Here is a 19259-nt window from a genome sequence, read left to right as displayed (position 1 = left end):
CGTTCCAGGCACCTACCATCCTCTGCATAAAAAACTTCCCTCACAGTTTTAAACCACCCACCCCCCCACTTTAAACCTATGCCCCCTACTACTGACATTTCCACCTTGAGAAAAAGATTCTGATGATCCACTGTATCCATGTCTCTTATAATTTTATGTACTTCTATCCTTTTTTATAAACTTTGCCCCTCAGCGTCCAACATTCCAGTGAAAACAATCCAAGTTTATCCAATCTCTCGCTATAACTAATACACTCCAATAAAGGTAACATCCTAATAAACCTCCCTTGCACCCTTTCCACAGACCCCACATCCTTCTTACGGTGTGGCAACCAGAACTACACACAATACTCTAAATATGGCTCAAGTAAAGTTTTGTAGAGCTGCAACATGGCTTGCCAACTTTTACACTTTATGCCCTGACCGGTGAAGGCAAGTATGCTGTATGCCTTCTTTACCAGCTTATCCACTTGCGTTGACACTTTCAGGGATGTCAAATTTGTAGTATTAATTAGTAAGTTACATTTACTCAACTCTATCCATCCTGAAATGAGTATCCTATATGGCACTGGTGTCTAACATCTTAACTGATCATGAGTCATAGGTTTCTCTGAATGACACTGCCAATTTTTAGTCATGGTTCCAAATCTACTGGGAACTGAAACTAACACTGCTCAGTCATTTCATTCAATACTATACAACCTGGAGAGAAAACACAGAATCTAGGACAAATTACTAAATGTCAAAACCCTACAGAGAGCTGGATTACAGTCATACTGGACTCGAAAAGGTAACACTCTCTCTCTCTCCCCCTCTCTCGGTCCACAGATGCTGCCAGACACGCTAAATTTCTCCAGGACTGTTTGTAATTCTATGTATCAGAAATTAAAACAGAATACTGAGGCGAATGGTCAGGGTAATACGGCAAAACATCCAATAACAGTAGAAAAAGTAATCCTTGATTGTTATCTTATAACCATGAGCTATTGATTTAAAGGACTAGTGAGTAGTAATAATTAATGCAACAATGTGGTGGCAAAGTGCCTACCAATTGGTGATTGGATGCTTAGAACATGGAATATAAAAAACTGCGCTTATAAATTAAGATATTTACCTCAATGACATTCTTCTTACTGGATTTGTCTTTTGAAGCCCATTCAATTGCAGCTCCTTTTAGATCCACAGTGAACTCGGGTTTGGATTGGTTGCCACCAAATTTCTAAAATTTCAAAAACTGAAATTGTTAACATTCACTTGGGTTATAAACCATGTATAAGATTCTGTTTTCATCAATCCAGTCCCCTCCCTTTCTGAAGTCATTGACTTCTTAACAAGGTAGCATTTTCTGGTTGTTGGTCATTCTCAAGCATTTTCTCAAAGGTTAGCCCTTACAATCTAACATCTATGTGGCATCAAATTGAATGCAAACCTATCCTCATTAGCATGCACACTTCATTTCTAGATATTATCTCTAGTCAAAATGGCTTAACTAGGGGCATGGAATTATGCAAAGACAATGAGATAACGGTCACTAATGTGAGAAAATGGCCTTAACATTGTGCATATCCCACCTGTTTCCAAGGTTCCACCAATGTGCTCTGAAACCATATTCATGATAGTTATTATAATCAGAATTTAAAGGAGCTCTGATGGTATAATTTATACCCATATAGCCTCTTGCAGTTCTAAAATCAATTCTGCCCTATTAAAAACAAAATTTCTTAAAACCACTAATTACTTGTATCTAACTTTTAATTACATTAAAACTTAATTTTTATTGTGCAATTCAAAATGCAATGAGACCTACGGATGTGAGCTTTCTTAAATGTGTGCTCTTATAATCACAAAACACTGACTACTTATCGCTATATTATACTTTTCAAAATAATTTCAACCTCCACATATAATAGGGGCTGTTTTCATTCCACATGGTAATACCAGAGTCTCTGTAGGGAGGTGGCATTGCTGAATGTGAATGGTAAGATTGATTCTACAGTTTTCGAAACAAAATAGTAGCTAAAATCCCCTTGACGTATGTTTACATCTTGAAATAAAAATAACAGTCATGAGATGTGAATGTTGCTGGCAAGTTCTGCATTTGTTACCCATCCCTAATTGCCCTCAAGGTGGTTTTGAGCCTCCTTCCTCAGCCATTGTAGTCCATCTGGTAACTCTTTAGTGACGTTTCTTTATAGAATCATAGAATCCCTACAGTGTGGAAACAGGCCCTTTGGCCCAACAAGTCCACACCAACCCTTGGAGCATCCCACCCAGACTCATCCTCCTATAACCCACCTAAGCTACACATCCCTGAACACTATTGGCAATTTAGCATGGCCAATCCACCTAACCTGCACATCTTTAGACTGTGGGAGGAAACTGGAGTACCCGGAGGAAACCCACGCAGACACGGAGAGAATGTGCAAACTCCACACAGACAGTCGCCCGAGGGTGGAATCAAACCCAGTTCCCTGGCGCGTGAGGCAGCAGTGCTAACCACTGAGCCACCGTGCTCAGTTTATTTAGCAGTAAGTAGCTTGCCATGCTGTTTGAGTGGAATTAAGAATCAACCATTTTGCTGTGGATATGGAGTAACATGTAGATAAGCAAGGACTTTATTGCCCTTGGGGAAGGAAAGCCAATGAACTAGATGAGTTTTATAAACAATAGGTGATAGTTTCATGGTCACCATTACTGAAAGTGGCTTTCAATTCCAGATTTGCGTTAAAATTATTCAATTAATTAATTGATAAGTGTTTAACTCCCATAGGTGCCATGCTATGATTTAAACTCATGCCCCAAAAGAATTAGCATGGGCCTCTTCATTACTGGTTCAGTGACACTATCACTATACCACCATCTCCCTGATAAACAGCAATTGGTTGAGCTAAATTTTGCCTTTTTTGGGTCACTAAGACACATCTTTAACTTATCAGGTAGATGTCAGCATGCCAGTTGACGAGAACTGTCTTGTTCTGGTACTTGGCACAAAAGACAGGAAGCTGTCCAAGCCTACAGCTTTCGCAATACCCAATGCATTCAGCATTTTGCTCAATCACATGGAGTAAATGAGACTGACTTGCCATTGGCATCTATGATCTCACAGCTAACACAGAAAGGAAAAATCTCAGTTACCACTTGTTTCAAAGACACTTGCAAATATTTCTCTGCCACTAACACTGGTTTTTGTATATTACAGCAGCTTTAGGTTTTAATCATTTGAGAACTACTAATGACACTAGAATTTGTGCTACAGATGATGCTACTAGAGTGTAAAGATACAAGAGGCAGTTACTTTGGCAAATCAAAGTATATGAATGAGATAATCCCGATTTTAAAGAAAAGCCATTTGAAGAACCATTTGAAATGTTCCATGAAGGACAGAAGGTATATTACAGTTGCATTTTTTATGTTGCAGACTTAATAGCCCAGAGACCATTCAAAGTTCACTCTGTAACTTCACCTTCACCAATCTAGCTGCTGCAAGTTAATCTGGGCATGACAGCATTGGTTGGAATGGCTATTGGACAGTCTTTGTAGAAACAAAGACTCATTTTCATACTGAGAACATCTTTTATTATGTTTTGTAGCACTACCACCACAGTATACATTAAGAATGCATTTTACCGTCTAAAGTTGGGACATCCATCAGATTATCAGCAGCAGTAAAGTTATACACCATGATGCTACGCATCTCATGACCCAGTATCATCTAGTTATTTTGTTTTTACCATCTAAGAAATGGGCAACAGATGCATTGAAACACCATCACCTCCTAGCCACAGACTATCATGAGTTGGAATTGTAATGACATTACTCACTGTTACTGGATCAAAATCCTAAAACTCCCTTCCTAACAACACCACGGGTATACTTCCATACATGAACTGCGGCAGTCCAAGAAAACAGTTCACCACCAGTCTCTTATGGATAACTGGAGGCAAGCAATGAATGCTGGTCCAACCAGCAATGGCCACATCTATGAAAGAATAAATAACTGAGTTCACCTTCTCATCACCAACAAATCAAATGTAGTACCCTCGCTCAAAGAGGGCTGCTAAATGAAAGCAGCACCAAACCTAGCTGAAAATGAGGTGCCAATGTGATGAAATTATTACAGAAGAAATATGCTAAACTGTGAAAGTAACATGCGGTGGGCCGAATTAAAGTGATTAATTCACAACCAACTGCTCATTCAAAGCTTGCAAACATTGCCGCATCCAGTCATGATGGTGCTGGACAATTAAGTAACTAATAGAAAGAGGCAACTCCATAAATATTCCCATCCTCAATGACTGTGGAGCCTGTAGCCTGGAGACTGTAGAACACGAGTCCAAGAAACAAGCTTGGTATGTGTGCAACCCTCTTCAGCCAGAAGTGCTGAATCAATGATCCTTTTCAAATTCCTCCTGGTGTTCTCACAATTCTGCCAATTTGATTCAGCACTGAGTATAGTTTCAGAATACAGGTTTCAACAATTTCCAGGCTATAGTGTTGTAAGTGGGGCACTCCACAATTGGCTAAATGTTTCAGTACAGGTAAACCCTGGCATCCACTCAACAATATGGGAAACTATGTAATTATATTCTATCCACAAAAGGCAAGACAAATCCAATTGACAACTTATTAGTCTGCTCAATCACCAGCAAATCGATGCAAGTAGTTGCCACACCATCAAACTACACTTACGCACCAATAATCTGCACAACAAATCTCATTTTAGAATCCACCAAGACCATTCTGCTCCCAACTTCATTATAGCCCTGGTTCAAACATGCAAAATCCACTGTCCTCAAAGGGTGCACAGTACACTTTCAGCAGCATGGGCCAAAGCCCACAGCCTCCACCAGGTAGAAAGACAATGGTTCAAGGTACATGGAAGACCTCACTATCAAGTTCTCCTCTAAGTGTCCTCCGAATCAGAGAAGGGCATAAACCAAAACAGCAAAAATGATAAGGATTAGGTGATACTTTTATCCTTTCAATGGCATATCAATTGTTAAGCTGAATAAAAAAAACTTCTACATTCCTACAATGTTGTTCTCAGTATGTTCAAAATGATACTGTGTAAAGCATAAATTCAGTTCTTTATTTTATTACAAGTTTACTAGGCCATACATATTTTATGTTGATTATTAGAATAAGTATAACAATTCCAAAAATGGAAACCAAACTACTAATGCAAAGAAAAGACCAGGTAGAAATTTTCATGGTTGAATACCATAATTGAACAATGTCAGTTTGATCTTGATGAGAATTCCAAGTTCTACAGTGGTGAAGAGTGCACCATCAATAGAATTAACACTAATCTGTCCTTACAGTACCATATCCTAATACAGTATTATTCAGCAGGACTACTGGCAGCCACAAGCATTCCTGTAAAAAAATGATAATATGACCATTTGCTTATGTAGTGTGTAAGGAGACAACAAATAAATTTCATTACAATGCAATGAAATAGGCATTTGTAGTAAGCTCTAAGTGATGTTAAAAGGCCTATTAATTTAAAGCATTTTTAAAGAAATTGCAAAATTGAAAAGTGCAGCAAAGATGTCCACAAACGGCTTAAACTTACCACAAGCATGCAAGAAGCAAGCGAAGCAGTCATGAGATTTTCTAGTGAAGCACATCCAAAATTACTGTAGACCATGAAATGCTGATGATATGTGATTATACAGTTTAACTATGTCAAGATGCATGCAGAAAAAACATACAGTGGCAGTTGGAAAGTTTACATAGGTGACTGCAGGTCGACACTTGACAGCACTTTTCCACGTGGCAAGAAGAGAAAGCAAGAGCTCTGGAACTGAGCTCCAATGGTAGAATGACTTGGTGGAAAGAGGGAAGAAAAGTGAAGTCAAAAATGGAAGTCATAAATGTACAATAATTACAATAGCAATATTTTCTGTAGGTATATAACTAAAATTTCTACAGATAATATTTTACAATACATGTTTTCTGAAAGATTAAATGATAACTAAGACTTATCACATGTTAGTGATATTGGGTATCCTGCATTAATGCAATGCCTCATCTTTTAAACTATGCAGTGTGTCAGCTATATGGGTAAACAGATCTTTATTGGTAGCTTCAATACAACTGACAAAACAGTAATAAAGAAAGTGAACTATCTTAACCTTATGTTAAATGGGAAATGATAACCAACCTTAGTGCAATGCAAGAAAGAGAAGGCGACTGAATGAATGATTCTGATGAATAAATGATTTTATTGTCACGTGTATTTTACAGTGAAAAATACAATAAAATACAGTGGAAAGCTTTTGTACGTCGCCACAATATGGTGCCATTTTGGTAGTTTAAGAAAGAGAGAAAAATGAAAAGATGCAGCTTAAAGAGAAGTCCATCTATGTTTGGATTCTGAACGACTCAATCACCACCGCCTCACCACTGTCTACACCAGAACCAGCTACCAATCTTCAGGTGCCATCTTTTGCCGCTGGGCTGATTCACCGCCGCCACTACCTGCACTGGACCCAAAGTCTCTCGTCAACGTTACCATGATGCCCTTCCACCACCAGCGCCGGACCCAACCGACAACAAAGTTGCAGATCCTCAGGCGCAATTTTTCACTGCTGGGCCTATCTCGTGACATCACTTCAGGGCTCACTCTCCTCCACCACGGGATAACTTGCCGCTACTGAGGTCATCCAAACTCTTCACAGTAAATAAATAAAGTAAAAGGTGGTAAGTAAGAGAGAGAAAAAAGAAAAAGGAGAAACAAAAAAAAAAGTGGACGGAGCAGTGAACCATGAGCTCAGAAGCCCCAATGCCCATTAGGAAAATAAATATATTTTCCTCCTTGTGAGCAGTCTATTATACCTTAGCCATGCTGACACTGATAGAAAGTACATACAGTCATATAGAGACATACAGCACAGAAACAGACCCTTCAGTCCAACTAATCCATGCCAACCAGGTATCCTAAATAAATCTGGTCCCATCTGCCACATATCCCTCCAACCTCTTCCTATTCATATACCCATCCAGATGCCTTTTAAATGTTGTAATTGCACTAGCCTCCATCACTTCCTCTGGCAGCTCATTTCATATATGCACTACCCTCTGCATGAAAAAGTTGCCCCTTAGGTCCCTTTTGAATCTTTCCCCTCTCACCTTAAACCTGTGCCCTCAAGTTTTGGACTCTCCCATCCCAGGGAAAACAGCTTGTCTATCTACCCTATCCATGCCCCCATGATTTTATAAACCTCTATAAAGCCACCCCTCAGCCGCCGATGCTTCAGGGAAAATAGCCCAAGTCTATTCAGCGTCTCCCTACAGCTCAAACTCTCCAACCCCAGCAACATCCTTCTAAATCTTTTCTGAACCCTTTCAAGTTTCACAACATCCTTTCTATAGCAGAGAGACCAGAGTTGCATGCAGTATTCCAATAGTGGCCTAACCAATGTCCTGTATAGCTACAGCATGACCTCCCAACTCCTACACTCAATGCACTGACCGATAAAGGCAACAAACCTTTTACTTTATGTTCCTGATTTACAAGCAGACGTCGTCTTCACTATTCTATTTACGTTTCACTATTCTATTCAAGGAACTATGAATCTGCACTCCAAGATCTCTGTTCAGCAGCACTTCCCAGGACCTTACCATTAAGTGTATAAGTCCTGCCCTGATTTGCCTTTCCAAAGCGCAGCACCTCGCATTTATCTAAATTAAACTCCATCTGCCACTCCTTGGCCCACTGGCCCTTCTGATCAAGATCCTGTTCTACATTGAAGTAATTCTTCATCCACTGAACTTATCGGTACTAATAACAAACCAATGGACCTGAATTGCTGAAATGACTGCCTCTTGTAAAAATAAATACTTATTGCATCATTTGACCGCAATCTAAAAATAATGCAGCCTGACTGCTTATTTGCCATGTTTCTAAAAATAAACTTTCAGCTGATTTCTGCATTGCTTGGAGTGAATTTTTACTTAACTGGAAAGAAATGAGCTGTAGCAGTGTCTACTCGGACAGCAAGTTAATGAACTGACGAATCCAATCCTCTCATTAACAACTTTCATTCAAATGCTGCCTTTAACAGAGAAAAACCTCAAGGAGATAAGGTGTCTGAGGAAAAGTCTGATCAAAGAAGTATGATTTAAGGAGTGTCATAAAGGAGGACAGAGAAATAGACAGTGCAAAGCGTTCAGGGAGGCAATTTGGAAGTTTAGAGCACAAGTGGCTAAAAGAGTACACACAAACAGAAATAGCTGGAAAACCTCAACAGGTCTAGCAGCATTTTTGTAGAGAGATCAGAGTTAACATTTTGGTTCGAGTTCTGAGGAAGGGTCACTCAACCCTAAACATTAACTATGATTTCTCTCCATAGATGCTGCCAGATCTGCTAAGCTTTTCCAGCAATTTCTGTTTATGTTTCTGATTTGTAGCATCCGCAGTTCTTTTGGCTAAAAGAGTACTCCAACTGTGGAAGAAGTCAGAGTCACAAAAGCAAGGACATGGATTGAAGTGGAGCTCCAGGGATGGAGAACAGATGAGAGGTTAAGATGCGTTGCGAGGTCATTAACAGATTTAAAGAACAGCTACACGCATTAGGGATTTCCTCTGCATGCACAGTCACCTCATTCACAAAGCACCCTAAAAAGAGTCCTATGAGACCGCCAATTAATTTGTTCCAAAATCGCTTAAATTACCAAATTTTTGAGATTTGCACATTTTGATGGCAGAAAATTAATTTCAGCTTCCACCCTGAAAATGACACATCCATCTCCAACTGTTTGTTTCCTGTTAGTTACCCAATCTGTACTTGAGTAAACCAAGGACAGATTATGCAGCTGGAGCGGACTTAGAAAGAATTAGCAACACTGTGGAGAGGACGAATTGAGGCCCAAGTTCTGGGTTTATCATGCACCTAAGGACAGAATTGTGATTTTTGAGCAGGATCCAGACTCTTACGCTACCTGATTATTCCTCTTGGACTGCCTGGCAGATGCTGCTGCTGAACTCTTATGTTTGTATGCTTTACTCCTCTTGTCACAGGCTAGTTATCATTACTGTATCAGTTGCCTACATTATTGTTATAAAACTTCTCTTAAACTGTCTAAATTTTGCCTGACATGAACCCTTCGAAATGTAAGGAGATTGTGGGTCAATCTTGGGCGTAGAGGATGTTTGTTTTTACTGTGATGAAGCCTGAACATGCTGTCCCTTGCATTCGCTCCAGTTGCAGCTGATGTGCTTTTTCTCCTTCATTCTCCTCTACTTCCTCTTGTGCTCAATGTAGCCTTTTCCAGAAATTAGTGGTTGGGTCCTAAAATAAGGAAATATGTGACAGAAACAAGATATTACCAGAAACACTGAGAACTTTTTTACTGTGCAATGCAGAGACCCCTTGAGTGATCCAGGCAACAAAGTATCTTCTTCAGCAGACTTACGGCTCCATTACTCCTGTTGAAGGCCCTCTGACCTGCGATGATGGAAGAGTATTAGAGCCATGTATTGAAGGAATGATCTCCTGCCTCCAAGTTGCCATTCTGTTATTTGTCTTGCAGGCCTGACGTTCATCAGTAGTGCAGACTGCAAAGGAGAAAAGCATCACTGGTGCGTACAGGATGGCGGCTATTCACAAATATGAATAACAACCATGATGATGTGATTAATTGGGCCCTCAGGAAGTCCACTATCCAAGTGAATTCACATGCCTTCTCATCCTGGTCTTCTTTCTTCTGGGAAATAAAAAAGAAAGAAAAAAAATCACCTCTTCTCTTGCAAGTTGCCTTGGTCATCTACTGGATAGTTCGATGGACACCAAGCTGTGAGACGTTACTGATCCAAAGGAATTAGTTGTACAAAAGGAAACAGCAACAGTAATCTTCACTGGTACTAAGAGGATCATCCTCAGACTAGATTGGGGTTCCATATTATTGTAAAGGCAATGATTCTTTGTCACCACGCTCTTAGTAAAGCCTACTTACACACTGGTCCTTGCTCATTCCAATGCAGACACAAGGAAACACATAAAATAGGAGAAGGAGTAGGCCATTTGCCCCTTCAAGCTAACTCTGCCATTCAATATGATCATCCAACTCAGTACTTTGTTCTCACTCTCCCCTCATACCTTTGATCCCTTTAGCCCCAAGAACTATATCTAACTCATTCCTGAAAATATTCAATGTTTTGCCCTCAACTGCTGTCTCTGATAGAGAATTCCACAGGTTCACAACTTTCCAGATGAAGAAATTTCTCCTCATTCAGTCTTAAATGGCCTACTTCATAATCAAAGAACAGAGAACCAGACACCACAGGAAAAGGTCCTTCGACCCTCCAAGACTGCGCCTGACAGACGATGCCTTTCTAAACTAAAAATCTTTTGCCTCTACATGGCCCATATCCCTCCATTCCCTCCTTATTCACATACCGGTCAAGATGACTCTTAAACGTTGTGGTTGTATCTGCCTCCACTGCCACCCCTGACAGTGCAATTTTACCACCCTGTATAAAAAACAAACTTGCTTCACACAACTCCTTTAAACTTACCTCCTATTATGTGACATTTCTATCTTGGGGAAAAAGACTCCAATTATCCATTATATCTATGCCTCTCATAATTTGTAAACTTCTATCAGGTCACTCCTCAACCTTCGATGTTCAAGTGAAAACAAATCAATTTTGTCTGATCTCTGAGTTATTACAGCAAGGAAATGGACCCTTTAGTCCAACTCATCCATGCTGACCAGATATCCTAAATAAATCTAGGCCTATTTGCCACATATCCCTCTAAACTCTTCCTATTCATATACCCATCCAGATGCCTTGTAAATGTTGTAAATGTATCAGTCTCAAACACTTCTTCTGGCAGCTCATTCCATACAAACACCAACCTTTGCGTGAAAAAGTTGTCCCTTAGGTCCCTTTTAAATCTTTCCCCTCTCACCATAAATCTCTGTCCTCTAGTTTTGCTGCCCCACCCCCCACCCCCACACCATCCTGGGAAATACCTTGTCTATTCACCCTATCCACGCCCTTCATGATTTTATAAACCTCTATAAGGTCACCCCTCAGCCTCCGATGCTCCAGGTAAAATAGCCCCAGCCTATTCAGCCTCTCCCTATAGCTCAAACCCTCCAACTGTGGCAACATCCTTTTAAATTTTTTTTGGAACCATTTCAAGTTTCACAACATCATTCCCATAGCAGAAAAACCAGAATTGCACACAGTATTCCAAAAGTGGCCCAACCAATGTCCTGTACAGCTGCATCATGACTTCCCAACTCCTATACTCAATGCACTGTCCAATAAAGGCAAGCATACGAATGCCTTCTTCACCATCCTGTTTACCTGGGTGTCCACTTTTAAGGAACTATGAACCTGCACTCCAATGTCTCTTTGTTCAGCAACACTTCCCAGGATCGTACCATTAAGTGTACAAGTCCTGCCCTGATTTGCCTTTCCAAAATGCAACACCTCCCATTTATCTAAATTAAACTCCATCAGCCACCCCTTGGCCCATTGATCCATCTGATTGAGATCCCATTATAGTCTGAGGTAACCTTCTTGGCTGTCCACTACACCACCAATTTGGGTGTCATCTTCAAACTTACTAACCATACCTCCTATGTTCACATCCAAATTATCCAAGTCTCCCATGAGGAACCTTGTCAAACGCCTTACACTGAAGTCCATATAGATCATGTCCACCGCTCTGCCCTCATCAATCCTCTTTGTTACTTCTTCAAAAAACTCAAATCAAGTTAGTGAGACATCATTTCTCACGTACAAAGCCATGTTAATTATCCCTAATCAGTCCCTGCCTTTCCAAATACATGTACAACCGGTTCCTCAGGATTCCCTCCAACAACCCACCTGGTCTATGGTTTCCTGGCTTTTCCTTACCACTTTCTTAAATAATTTTCCAGTCGTCCCTTTACCTGCAAATCACCCCCGATCAACTTTTGAAAGTTCTTGCCTAATACTGTCAAAGTTGGCCTTCCTCCAAATTAGAACTTCAACTTTTATATCTGGTCTATCCTTTGCCATCACTATTTTAAAACTAATAGAATTACGGTCACTGACACCTCAGTCACCTGCCCTGCTTTATTTCCCCAGAGCAGGTCACGTTTTGCACCTTCTCTAGTAAGCACATCCACATAGTGAGTCAGAAAATGTTCTTGTACACACTTAAATTCCTCTCCATCTAACCCCTTAACACAATGGCAGTCCTAGTCTATGTTTGAAAAGTTAAAATCCCCTGCTATAACCACGATTATTCTTACAGATATCTGGGATCTCCTTACAGATTTGTTTCTCTATTTCCTGCTGATTATTGGGGGGTCTATAGCACAATCCCAATAAGGTGAACATCCCTTTCTTATTTCTAAGTTCCATCCAAATAACTTCACTGGACGTATTCTCAGGAATATCCTCCTAAATTCAGCCGTTATGTTACCCCTAATCAAAAATGCCACTTCCCCTCCTCTCTTGCCACCTTTTCTATCCTTCCTATAGCATCTATACCCTGGAACATTAAACTGCCAATCCTGTCCATCCCTGAGCCACATCTCCGTAATGCTATGACATCCCAGCCCCATGTTCCCAACCATGATCTGAGTTCATCTGCTTCTTGCATTGAAATAAATGCAGTTTAATTTTTCAGTCCTATCTCATTCTCTGCTTTGTTCCTGTCTGCCTTGACTTTTTCACTTACTCCTTTCCCAACTGCACCAGTTTCAGACTGAGCTCTTTCCTCACTATCTCCCTGGGTTCCCTGATGCATTCCTCGTTACATTAGAGCCAGTCTCGGTACCGGAAACCTGGATGTGAGTGCTATATTCCTCTAGCAGTCCATCATCCCCTCCATTTTCCAAAACAGCATACTTGTTTGAGATGGGGATAGCCACACGAGACTCCTGCACTGCCTGCCTTCACCTCCTACCTTTCCTGGAGGTAACCCTTTGACCTGACTGCATCTGCAGTTCTTCTAATTTCCTGCAACTCCTTACAGCTAATATCTTCCAAACCAGGCAATATCCTGGTAAATCGTTTCTGTGCCCTCTCCAAAGCCTCCACACACTTCTGGCTGTGTAGTGTCCAGAACTTACACAATATTTCAAATGTGGCCTAACTAAAGTTCTACAAAACTGCCATATCCTCTGACTGTGGCCAGCGGTCTACACTCTCCAATCATCGGATCATCCTTCCTGCACATCTCGTCCTGCTAGAATTATAGAGGTTTCTATGAGATCCAACCCCATTCTGCCAATGAAAATAGTCCTAACCAATCCAGTCTCTCTTCATACATCAGCCCTGCCATCCCAGGAATCAGCTTGGTAAACCTGCCTTGAATGCTCTGCATAGCAAGAACATCCTTTCTAAACTGTATACAATATTCCTAGTGTGATCGCACCAAGGTCCGATACAAAAGCATCAAGACATCCCTGCTCCTGTTCTCGAATCCTCTTACTATGAAGGCCAACATACCACTTGCTTTCTTCACTGCCTGCTGCATCTGCATGATTACTTTCAGCAACTGGGTCTCACTGCACCTCCCCCTTTCTCAATCTATCATCGTTCGATAGAATACCATCGAAGTATCATCGTCCTTCCTCTCCGATACTACAGCGTAATTAGCCCTGCATTTCTGGTCTCATACTTATTAAAGACTCTCAATGCAGTAATTCATCACAGTACTTCTCCCCAGCCTGGTCAGAACACCAGCAAGTCAAAAATACCTAAAGTGAAAACTTTTGAGTGGTACTTTACATAGCCTCAGAACAGAGTCCATTGTTCTTGTTCATGTCAATAAAAAAAGTTGTGTGCATTCACAGGCCAATGCTTGTATCTGCGTGTTTTATTAGTTTGTTGACAACTGCGACATCATGGTCTTGCACAATCACATCTTTTCGTCGTTTGATGCTGTGCAGCGCTTCTGCACACTAATATTTTTATGTACAAATGATACTATTATACTATTAGAAATACTAGACATTCAATTCCAAAGTTGTCTGTAGCACTTTAGCAGCAATCCCTTCTCGTATAAGATACATATCCTAAACAAGAGGCCACACTGTGGCTGTAACTGAAGCAGGAAAATTATTAGTCAATCATCTTCTGAAATGCTCAATGTAATACTGGGGACAAGTATTTATAAAGTACTGATAAATTACAAGGATATGTTTACAGTGTTCCTCGGTGGAATCCTGGATGCTATTCAATTTCTCACAGCAACAAAAAAAAAAAAAATACAGAATTACGGTGCTATAAACTCTTGACTATTTCTTGCACAAGTGCTTAGGACTTCACAGAATGCCTACAGTGTGGAAGCAGGCCATTTGGCCCAACAAGTCCACACCAACCTTCTGAAGAGTATCCCACCCAGACCCACACCCCTACTCTATCCATGTAAACCCTTCATTTACCACAGCTAATCCACATAACCTGCACATCCCTTGACACTATATGCAATTTAGCATGGCCAATCCACCTAACCTGCACATCTTTGGACTGCGTGGAGGAAACTGGAACACCCAGTGGAAACCATGCAGCCGCAGGAGGAATGTGCAAATTCCAGACAGACAGTTGCCTGGGGATAGAATCGAATCCTGACGCTGTGAGGCAGCAGTGCTAACCAGAGCGACTGTACTGCCCCATTTGTTAATATGTTAAATCTGTAAATAGACTGATCAGGAGTGACTGTAAAAGGGAAAGCATTGCAAAATCAAACAGCAGAAATTAACAGTGACCATTTCAACAGCAATATCTTCATATTTATTCAAATTAATTGACAACAAATGTCTTTAACATCAATTATTACAGAACTGAGCCCATTGTGTTTGCACTGACTTTCTGAATGAGCATTTCACTTTACGCCTTTATCCAGCCTTATCCCCATACCCTGCACATTCTTCTGTCAAATTACAGTCTATTTCTCTTTCAAATGTATAGATTGAACCGAGCCTCTACTACATATTCAGGCAGTTCAAATTTCACATTCTAGATTTTACAGGTTGATCAACAGATATTTTAGTATAACCTGTATTTGTAAGATGATGTAACAGCGTTACATCTAAAAAAACACATTTCTGCCAGGTGGCACATCACATATTCTAGTAACATAATCACATTGTTCATGTTTCAAAGGTACTGCAATTTTAGTTTGTACCAAGTCTAAGATGTTTTAAAGCATCATACAAGAGCTACTTTGAAATGTAATTACTATTGTTATGTGCATAGGTAATGCATGCATGCTCTTCTAGCCACATCTCTCAAAAAGCAACAAAATTGGTGATTATCAAACTGTTTTGTGAAGGTACAAATAGACTGTTGATCAATACTGGAGGAAACTGATCATTTTAACTATCCTAAGAAGCAAATCTAAATTTGTAACTACATTACTCAGGTAAACATTAGAACATTTGTAAAGAATAGGTGTGCTATATACAACTAATAGGTCTGAAATAGCAAAACGTATACCGTGTTCATAAAATCCCTACAGTGTGGAAGCAGGCCATTTGGCCCATCGAGTCCGCACCAACCCTCGAAACAGCATCCCACCCAGACCCACCCCTACCCTATCCCTGCATTTCCCACCCTAGACACTAGGGGCAATTCACCATAGCCAATCCACCTAACCTACACATCTTTGGACTGTGGGGGGAATCCAGAGCACCCAGAAGAAACCCATGCAGACACAGGGAAAATGTGTAAACTCCACACAGCCAGTTGCCCGAGGCTGGAATCGAACCCAGTTAGCAGCAGTGCTAACCACTGAGCCACGTGCCGTCCCTTGTTGCTGGGGAATGTCAAACATTTTTTTGAATTACCAATAGTACCCTGCACCAGAATAAATAAATAAAAAGGAATGCAATAAGGCTGTAAAATGCATTATGAGAAGTCACCCACCAAAATGTATTGTATGATAACACAAATGACTAGCAATAGCTCAGTTGAGGTGCCAGCTAAAAACAGCAAATATATAATTACCATCTATATTTTGAAACTAAATTTCTCACTGTACTGACTTTCTTAATCATATCCACACACAAATAAAACATTACTAGATTTAATTTGCTTGCAAAACCACTACATAACATTGTATACAAGGACGATGTGGACAAAAATCCCAGAAAACATAACTATAATGAATTACTGCTTAACTGGCTGAGCCGAATGGTCACATTATAAATTGATGAAAACTTAACGATATCCATCTTTTAAGAAATTAGTTATTGTGTCAGTTGTGGCATATGTCAAAGGATTTTTTTTTTTTAATAATTATGAATTAAAAATTGCAATACAATGCAATGTAACTTAAAGGCTGTCCATCAAGTGACCAAGAAGAAATATACATTTGAAAGTTGGATATTGTCATTGGCATTCACAAATTATTATAGGGATTTTCAACAATCCATGGTTGAAAATAATAGGCAATCTAACATGCTTACACTATAACACATTGCTGGTGCATAACTTTACTCGTTATTGGGCTAATGTGATCTAAACAATTTATTAACATTGCAATAAAATTGCTCCACATAATTTTACGATAGTGAAAGGATACTAAGAATGCACTACATTATGAAACATGGCACAAACATTAATTACCCAGCCACTTCCACTGCCTTGATTTTTAGCAAATAGCAGAGACGACCCTTGCAAGACTGTCCAAGACGATGTCCAATTTTTCCTACAAGTAAATGTGTTAAAAGAAAAGTGCACAGATTTAAACAGTATGCATTAAAACTTTGCATATTCAATGCACATATTTTATGTATTTCAATTTACATAAACGAATCAATAATTGGAGTTAGTAGCATCAAATATAGTGAATAATCATTGTATTCATCTTCAAATAGTTGTACTATTTCCATTTGCTTATATAATTAATTAATTAATTACATGATGAGTGTTCCTTCATTCATGTTCCAGAAACTGTCACCACTGTCTTAATGATCAATTAAATCCCAGAACCACTTCTGAACTTACCACTTAAATCGAAGACAACAATGCACTTCTACCAAACAAATTGTGCCAAATACAACAACCATGTGAATTCTCAAGCTCTCAGGTGTTACATTTCAATCTCTGTCTCACCTTTGACCATCTCTTGGTGATTGCCCCAACATCAGCAACCATAGAAACACAGAAAAACGGCTCTGCTCAGGTTACTGTTTCAGCTTCTGTCACACTCTTGTTTGTTGCTTAACAACCTGTCATCAACAGTACTCACATCACCATCCTCTTTTCCTTCTTTGGGCTTTATTAAGCCCAGGGTTCACACCTTTATCTGACTGGATTAACATCCCCACAGGTGATTTTCTGCTTAGAGAAAATAAATATGGTATTTTCTGACAATAACACTGGCCAACCACCAAGATATCTTGCCTTTCAGATAGAATAAATTGAACTATAGAGGCCTTCACAATGATGTCTCTATAATTTGTGCAGTGAACAGAAACAAATGGCTAGACAGTTCCAGTAGTCAATGTTTGATGACCCTAAACCCAGCCATGCACCATACACCCTTTCCAAAAAACACCCTTCAACTACGTCCACAGTTCAACACTCTGCTTGTGTTTCTGCTCTATCTTCAACTGATATCCTGTACCCAACAAGTTTCAATCCATACCCAATTCTGAAATGAATTCCATGGTTTCAGCCCTACAGATCAAGTGTAGCAGCATTGAAGGTGGCCATTATGCCAACTCTCTGAAAACAGTTCTGACCCCCAGTCTTGCCAGACAGGCTATATATTTCCCCCCTTTCAGAGTTTGTCTAGATGATAACGCAGCTTGCCTTTGCTTTTCTTAGTCAATTATTTTCAAATTTACTTTCGCTATTTTCTGATCTTTTTGCCACTGTAAACAGTTTCTTTTTTCCTTATTTCATTAAATTTTCATGACTTTAAAAACCTTTTGATGTCATTCTAGTAGATCTAAGAAGCCCGTTTAAGGCAATGGTGTTTTTACAACCTCCTTGTTTTTGTACTTTATGGTCTAAATACGTACTAAAGAAAATTTGGAGGTTGGGTGTGGAAGGAAGGCAGCAAACTTCAGGCAGGAAATTCACAAGTTTTGGTTTCCTTGGATGACTTGTTGAAAACAACTGCTGGATGTCTTTTAAATCTTTTCCAGCAGATTTCCTCCCCTCCAAACCTTACAGCCAGGTAACTAGGGAAAATCATGTGCTTTGAAAGAGGTAAGCTTGTTGGATCTAGAGTAAACATTGTTGTAAGTGCACTTATCTTGTGGATTCAGCCCTTACGTCTCCTTCTATATAACAGATTTTCCCAGGCTCCAGGAAACAGTTTCCAAGTGTTAAAACAAAACTCCAGTAAAAGGAAAGGCACACAGCTTACTTAAAAGCTTCTACTGACAAACTTGCTTCTTAAGAGTGGTTTAGCAACCTCTGACCTACCTCCAAAAAATCTGCAAATGGACACAGTTGAAGGCGGTTTTGAAATAATAAATGGTTTTCTTTTAAACTTCCCACTCGTCCTTTCGTCTTTCAAAGTCCTCAGTGCCTTTGCTCACAAAGGCAAGGATCCAATACTTATTTTAAACAGGGGTTTTTGTTCTTTCACACATATTAAAACTTGAAATAGTTGAAATTGCTTTAAGATATACATTTTCAATATTACCCCACTTAGAAAGTGATAAACTTATCATCAATTACAAATGTTAGAACTAAAAATTTGTTAGGTCAGGTAAACTGGAGACATTTTATTCTCTGTTTATGACCAGTTTTTTTTTCATTTAAGATGTTGTGTTTACCATTAAACCAACATCATTTGATCAGCAAACACTAAACTAGTTGGATTGTTGGAAAAGTCCCAATGTCTTATCTACCTACCTGACTTTCTTGCCATTCTCTGTGATCTTTGTTACGTAAAGTAATCCATATTTTTCTGAAACCTGCAAATGCAGTGGGCAAAAAGGAAGAAAAATTTGTTTTGCATTGCAAATCAACAATAAGCATTGGTGTTGGTTAAACGATTTCCATATAAGTCAATTCATGGCCCTTCATTAGAACATATTATTTCCACAGCTGATACTTGGATTCACTTTAACAGGCATTTTTAAAAAAATCTAATCTTTGAACAGGTTATGACACACCTTTGTGTCTAGCACACCAGGAGCTGGGATTTGAACCTAGGCTTCTGGCCTAGATAAAAACCGAAAGAACTGCAGATGCTGTAAATCAGGAACAAAAACAAAGTTGCTGGAAAAGCTCAGCAGGTCTGGCAGCATCTGTGAAGGAAAAAACAGAGTTAACGTTTC

At 39.7% G+C, this 19259-nt stretch overlaps 1 protein-coding gene across 6 annotated transcripts in view; it reads right to left on the bottom strand.

Moving 5' to 3' along the window:
- The window catches only part of LOC109937219 (rho GTPase-activating protein 12-like), a 200182-nt gene that overhangs the window by 25084 nt on the left and 155839 nt on the right, over positions 1-19259 (bottom strand). For all 6 annotated transcript variants that reach the window (XM_048613345.1, XM_048613359.1, XM_048613373.1 and 3 more), the window contains 3 exons: positions 18832-18893; positions 16585-16666; positions 1114-1218 (listed from right to left, as the gene is read on the bottom strand). In XM_048613345.1, the coding sequence (XP_048469302.1) occupies positions 1114-1218; positions 16585-16666; positions 18832-18893 (249 nt within the window). The remainder of the gene's footprint in view (positions 1-1113; positions 1219-16584; positions 16667-18831; positions 18894-19259) is intronic.

The sequence above is a fragment of the Rhincodon typus genome, chromosome 2, assembly GCF_021869965.1.
Source record: "Rhincodon typus isolate 14 chromosome 2, sRhiTyp1.1, whole genome shotgun sequence".
Lineage (NCBI taxonomy): Eukaryota > Metazoa > Chordata > Chondrichthyes > Orectolobiformes > Rhincodontidae > Rhincodon > Rhincodon typus.
The sequence above is the reverse complement of the archived record's forward strand: the minus strand, read 5'-3'. Positions and strand labels throughout refer to the sequence as shown.